Source organism: Erigeron canadensis, chromosome 1 (assembly GCF_010389155.1).
Source record: "Erigeron canadensis isolate Cc75 chromosome 1, C_canadensis_v1, whole genome shotgun sequence".
Taxonomy (NCBI): Eukaryota; Viridiplantae; Streptophyta; class Magnoliopsida; order Asterales; family Asteraceae; genus Erigeron; species Erigeron canadensis.
The window spans coordinates 21790606-21798144 of NC_057761.1; the positions used below are offsets into that span (position 1 = coordinate 21790606).

At 30.1% G+C, this 7539-nt stretch overlaps 1 protein-coding gene across 1 annotated transcript; it reads right to left on the bottom strand.

The window, feature by feature from the left end:
• Window positions 1–5501: 5501 nt before the first annotated feature.
• On the bottom strand, window positions 5502–6884 carry LOC122587074. The gene has a single exon (XM_043759151.1). The coding sequence runs from the start codon at window positions 6882–6884 to the stop codon at window positions 5502–5504; it is 1383 nt and encodes a 460-aa protein (XP_043615086.1).
• Between the last annotated feature and the right edge of the window lie 655 nt (window positions 6885–7539).

The window sequence follows — 7539 nt, forward strand, 5'->3', positions numbered from 1 at the left end:
AAGCTAAATTTTCCACCAAACATCTGGTGACGACTTCGAATGAAATTTTGATTTTTTTCGTACGGATTTCAGTTTTTTTACATATAGGATCAATAATGATGACTAACATCTATAATCATTCTTATTTTTTCATTTTAATTTTGTCCAGGACTTGGTTATTCCGATCCAGGTAAAGATGATGATGTCATCATAAATAGTTTGTGATGCAGACCCAGACCCAAGTATTGAAAATCAGGCCCTTTTGTATTTAAAAAAAACAGGACAAAAACAGGCCTTCACTAAAACGACCATAACTTTTACTACTGAGCTCCGATTTTGAGGTATGACCAGTCGAAACGACCGTCAGAAAGAGGAGCATCAAGATGCAAACCGCCATAGGTCAGTCTTCGGGCCCAAAAACTCTGTTTTCTAGGAGTTATGGACCTTCTTATATGTTTTTTCAGGTTTTTCAGTTTTTCTTTTTGTTATAACTTTCGGCCCATGTATGTTTTTAGACCCATTCGAAATTTGCAGCTTTATTTATATGTATTCGGACATGGGGAAATGATCAGTTTTCAGATAATCAAAAATTCATTTTTTCCCCTAATCACATGTGTGTGTTTTAGTGTGAAACCCCTAAATTTCGGTATTCAGTTTGAATCAACGAAAATTTAGAAAAAATTGTTTCTGGGTATTCTTATGATCAATAGAATCAATTGTTTATCTATATTCCATCTACGTCAGTTTGTCGACTGAAAGTAGCAAATCGGGAAGTAAGCGTACCATTATTGACGTCGAGGCATGAGGAGATGATAAATTGCCATCATCCGCTCTTAGGCGTGCTAAAGTAAAGATTTTGAAGAATTAGTTTGCTAAAACGAAGAGGCTAGAGATTTCTCTTGATATTTTGAATAGGATTATTATTTTCATTATTATGCAATCTTAGTTTTAATTCTATTTGAACTATATTTTTATTCAATTTTACAATTTTATTCAATTTACACTTTCATTTCATTGTCTATTGTGATCTTTACACATTAATTTAAATGTTCATTGCTTGGGTCATATAGATTTCGGACTATAAATGCATGTTTGCTGTGATGTTGAATGACTCCGTCAATTTCTCTCAGTAGATGACGTCATCAGGTTTAGTATGTAATGACAGAGTAAACCAAGTGACTTTTCACCGTGCTTGTGATTTTGGATACTTAGTAAAGATGTTAGCAGGTCAAGTTTTGTCTAATGAGTTAGAGCATGTTTCTTGATTGGGATATTGTCAGAGTTTGTTTGGTAGGTTAAGTTACATAAAGATGTAAACTGTTAATTGTCATCAGGAGGGTTCGGATATATAATTAACTTGGAATGCAATTCAGAAGTTTAAAAGGAACTTTGTAATGGTGTGCCGAAATAGTATGCTAACGTCCTTGATGGTTTAGAATCTTTGTAAGCTGGAAATTCCCTGGGTAATCATAGCTTTTGTAGAAATATTGCCAATCCGTAACGAACTAGAGAATGTACGTAAAAGTTGTGATCTTTTTAAGCATTTTGCAACTTAATTTATTAATTGATTATACGACATGGATATAGAATATTAATAACAACTGCACTATGTAAGAGACATATAAGCCATGTTAAACCAATGAAAAAATGTTGTTTACCCATGAATGTCAAATAGAATTCAGTCTGTAATGGAACATGTTTTTGATCTTAGTGGGTTTAAAGTTGGGCCATGTTTACCCAGCCAACCCATGTATAAACAAAATCTCTGCCTCTATATATATATATATATATATATATATATATATATATATATTGTTGAATATCAACCTATAAACTAAACTAATTTTATACGTAAACTCACTTCATGGCTTCTTTCTTGACCTTGAAGCTAACTTTTATGATACGACCCAATAACCACCACCGGATTGAGGTTAACAGGGAGCCACTTTTCTTCAAAGAACGACTCTTTTTAATTCAATTTCTGTCAAGTTGTAATATAGTACTACATGACGAGGTAGTCACTGCCGCTTCAACCTAACGTTTTTTTTTGTGGTATTCATCAATATAATAGTTTTGAGTGGTATCTTCTTTTGATGTTAAAATGAGCCTTTAATTTACAGTGATTTATTTTTTTTTAAAAAAAAAAAATATATATGTTAATAATTATAGACAAAATTGTTAAGTTAAATGACTAAATTGTTTAAAATAAATATAGCCAATATGGGACTTTGGTTTCAAATGTAAAAATATGAATTATTGTAACAATTATCTTCACCCAAAAATTAAAATATCGCATAATCCTTATTAAATATCTCATAATCCAATTACCTTAAATATAATAAATCAACTCTATTAACTAACAAAAACATAAATAATGTGGTTATATTTAATATGAAAATGAAAATGTAATATGATGTTGATGTGACGTTTTGGTGTGGTAGTGTGATTCATACCTAATTCTCGAACAATCGTCCAAAGATATATATATATATATATAAACATTACACACTATGAATCTTTTATAATAATTTCTAAATATTATATTAAATGTTACAAACTTATATTTTTTAAATTTATATATCTTATATATAGAATTAAACTAGATTTTAGACCCGTGTTCAACACTGAACACGAGATTTATGATATTATCAATATTAGATCTTCATACATTTAACTCATAAAAGTTTTTTAATTTTAAAGATATACGGTTCTAAGTGTTATATTTTACAAGTTGTGATATAATAATCACATGTTCTTGTCATTATTAGCTGATACTCATAATGTGATATAATGATGAAAGATAATAAAGAATTAAAATATAAACATACTTGTGATCATGTACTTGACATTCAAGTAATTTATACTTAAATTAAATGATTACATAAGCGAGAGTTACTTTGATAAAATTGAACGTTTTGATTGTTTAACAAGTCATTAGTTCAACTGTCTTATAGTATAGGTTATGATTATGATTAAGATTAAATTTGTGATGAAAAATGAAAAGTATAAATTAAAGTTAACTTTAAAAAATCGAAAATTGTTATTGGTTAATAAATAATTATTAAAGCAACTATGTTTATATTAAATTAAATATAAATTAAATTAGATATTAAATATGGAGATGTTGTATTTTGTTTGGGATTGTAATGAGATTGGAATAAGGATTAGCTGTTCATAACTTCATATAGTATCTATATTAAATTAGATATATTAAAGTAGATACTTATATTTATAATTTATAGTTATCTAATGTAATAGTTATCATTAGTTATAAATATTTTAGTTTTATTTTTAGTTTTATAATATAAATATTTATATTAAATTAGATACTTATATTTATAATTTATAATTTATAAATATTAAAATTATATATACTAAAAAATTATTTTTAGTTTTTGAAAATATACAATAATTAAGTGTGTAGATATTGCATTTCATTGCCTAGAAAAATTAATGCGTTTATAAATGTTTCAATTTTATGCATCAAGTAATATATCTATCTATTATAGATATAAAATATAAATAAAAACAATTATAAATCGACCGTGTATGGATATTAGGACTAGGACTAGTTAATATATATAACAATTCCTACTATATATATATTTGGGTGATTAGCTTGTAATTATCTTATCTCTTGTTTCTTAACTTATATATTAATTACTAGTTTTTTTACCCGCATGATGTGCGGTTATTTAAAACAATCATTTAACAAAGTTTTAACTAATATTCTTTATTTTGTAAATATAAGAATAAAGATAAAACAACATGAAAATGTGATAATATTTAATCACATTAATAAAATTATCGATAATAATACTTTTCACAATAAATAATTATAATAGTATTAATAATATTATATTTAATATTATTGAATTGTATAATTGTAATTGTGATTATATATATAAGATTTGCTAATATTGATGGAAGATTATTATTTTTTTTCTCGAATTTTCTATAAATATAACTAAAAATATAAAAATATTAATAAAATATGTATGGAGATGTCACATAGAATAAATTTTATGTGGCAAATTTTTAACATAGGCTTAATTTTGAAGAATGGTTAAGTACTCTTTACGTGGCTGTTAATATATGTTGATGATAATTAAATGTCAATAAAAATATGTATAGTTAACTGTTTTTTTAATTATAACTTTTACATTTCACTAAAGGAATGCATTTTATTTAACTCATCAAATAACTTATAATTTATAATAAAATCTAGAGGGAAAAGGATTAAATAAATACAAATAAACCATGTCAGAATTAAGAATACAATCTAACGTAAAAATCAATTAAAATAGGAAACACGAAATATGATGGAAAGTTTTGTGAAATACTCTTTATAGTAAAAAAAAAGTATTAAATTTTAAGTTTCCAAGGGACTTGGAGAATTTTTTTATTTAAAAAAAAGTAATTATGAATCGTCACTCATACTTCAAGAAATATTAAGTGAAATGGTATACAAATAACATAAATATTATATTTTCAGATTGGCAATTGAAACTAAAGAATGAAAAAACTACCTTGGTGTCTATACCTAAATTTCATAAATTCTTTTTATATTAATGTTAAAAATTTTGCCTTAAAAGAAATTTACGTAAGGTTTTGAAAGTTAATTTGCCTAATATTCAAAAGTTTTTTTTTCCAATTATCTCATTATATTTTTTCCTAAAATTAATTGCCTTGAAGTAAATGATTTTTTGGTATAATAATTTTGTAATATATAGTTTTTACTTCACTACAAAAAAATTCATTTGTCCACACTTTTAGTGGAGCGTGAACAAATTATAAATTTTGTCACGCTTTTTTGTGTGTAAAAATATATAGAAATAAAAGTGGGTGAAAATTTTATTCACACTAAAACGTGTATAGAATTAAAAGTTCACACTTTTTAGTGTGAATTTTCATAATTATTTTGTCACACCCCATTTGTTCATGCTAACTTTTTAGGTAGCGTGGACAAACAAGGTGTGACAAAATAATTATGAAATTTCACACTAAAAAGTGACACACTTTTTAGTGTGGAGAAATTTTCACCCACTTTTATTTCTATATATTTTTACACACAAAAATGTGTGACAAATTTTTTAATTTGTTCACACTCCAATAAAAGCGTGGACAAATAAAAATATTTTTTTGTAGTGTTAATTGTCAAAAAAATTTTTGGAGATACCACATAGCCTATAATATTATGTAACAATATTATAAAATAGATTTGAGTTTTTAGAGGCTCTAAAATCATTCGGATTATTACTGTTTTAATATTTATATTGATAGTAAAACTCTAATTACAAACAAACATTGTAATTAACACAAATATTATTATCGGCATAAGCAAACGACAGAAATACATTAATTATCACACCAAGAGTCTACAGAAGGGACTCATTATTAATCACACCGGCCATATATAAAAAGATAAACGTAGAGCTTAATTAGATCGATATCCCATGACATACAAGAGCGAGCGTATGTTTTTATTGATCGAACATCGACCCGGCCATATATATGTTAAGTTACACATACATTCTGCCGAGGGTATCTTCAAAGACGTCTGACGATTCAACGTCAAAGTCGAAGGTGTTGACACCATGAAAAACCCCATCATCTTTGTTAATACTAACCCGTCTACCGTCGGGAAGAAGGTCATGTTGCGTGTAGTTGTAAGGCACATCACAAGCAGCCTCCCTACAGACGAGCGTCACCCTTCGCCTACTGAATGGCGGCACCATCACTTTGTATTCCAGTGATCTCGTAGTGGTTCTTGTCCTTGTCTCCTCCCATTCTTGCGTGAAGTTATATTCAGCTCTTGTTTCGATTGTCCCCGTGAGAATAACCGGAATAATGGTGACGTTCAATGTTGTCGTTACGCTGAGGGTTACCGAATGAGTACTCCTAAAAGTAGTCGTGTGACTGTCTTCGATCGTAAAGGTGACGGTCATTTCGTCTTGTGTGTTGGTGTTATTTGTTGCGAAAGCGGTTGTAACCTCTAAGTTCTGCACCTGATGAATCCTTGCGTCTTGTAACCGGTATACGATGTTTGAGATAGTCCTTTCCAGGACGCGCTCTAGAATTCTGAACCGTGTTTGATTGGTCATTGTTTGCTGATCAGCTCTTAAATACGGGGTGCCCCCGTTTGGAGAGCAGAAGCGGTTGTTGGACATACTGCGAACAGTGAACACCCCGTCACCTAGGCTCAGAATTGAAAATACGGTGGCCGGGGTGGTGTTGTTATTGTCGGCATCAACCACTATCCAGTCATTATTCCGTAGAAACCTGCCAAAGTACGGATTAAATATACGGTAGGTTGATGCCTCAAGAGTAGGCCTGACTTCTAACGCGACACGTAGGTTTCCAATATCCCTCCCCGCATCGAACCTAAGATAGTTAACTCTGCTAACGACCTTAGCGTAAGCCCAGTGGTCTCTTCGATCCAGGGATACTAACGAGATTTGAGAAGGAAGCAACGCCAGCGTTTCCCAATCAACCAAATGGAAAAAAGTTGGTTGCCAGGAAATTGACACACCCCCCGAGTCCGCAAATACCGATGCACCATATCGGTTGCTGAGTGCCCTGAATGAGTATGTAACTCTATCCCACCCCGAAACATGACGCCCATAAGCGAAAAGGGTGCATCGGGCATGATTTGTGTCATCCACCGCTTCATCTGCAATTGCACTAATCACCACACGATTGCCGTCTTGATGTGGCAACCAGTACTTGTTGAAGTTGGATCTTATGTGCACTGCCCCGTTAACCCGTTGTGATGGCTCTACAGCAAACATTGCACCTGGACTCGAAAAACCTCCATCCCAATGCAGGAAGCCTGCTGTTGTGCAGTTCAAATATGGACTCGTAGGGGTGGTTTGTAACACGAAAAAGCTTGGAATAAACGACATGATTATATTTAGTAGTATGTATTACAATAATGCTAGCTAGATATATATCGATATATAAGTAAGGATTTATGGGTTGTGAAACACCAGCTCGATCGTCACATATATATACACACGGTCGGTCAGACCACAGAAATGAATGCCTATGATAAATACGAGTATATAGCTTAGCTTAATTGTATTTTTTAACCAACTTACTACCATCATATTTTGGCCTTTCCTTTCGGGATTTGTTAAAATTATCCCAATAGTCAAGTTGGGAAGATTTTGACCTTTGAATGAAAATCAATGAACAAAATTTAAAATTTATCTTTAAATTTTGACCCTTGATTTTTTTTCAAGGGTCAAGATCTTTTCAATTTAACTAGTTAAGTTGAGATAACTTTAAAGAATTTTTTCCTTTCATTTATGGGGTTTACTAAATACAGCCTTTAGGGCTGTGTTTAAGGTGCATGAATTATTTGTACATTTACCATGAAAATCAGGGGGCGGTTTTTTAATATGGAAGATACAAGTTTTTTTATACATGTTAAATACAGCCCCTAGAGCTGTATTTAGCATTTCTCTTCATTTATATATGAAACACATTTTTTTTTTCTTTTTTCATATAGATCCAAATTTTATAATGGATAATTGATAAGTAGGACCAATATGTATT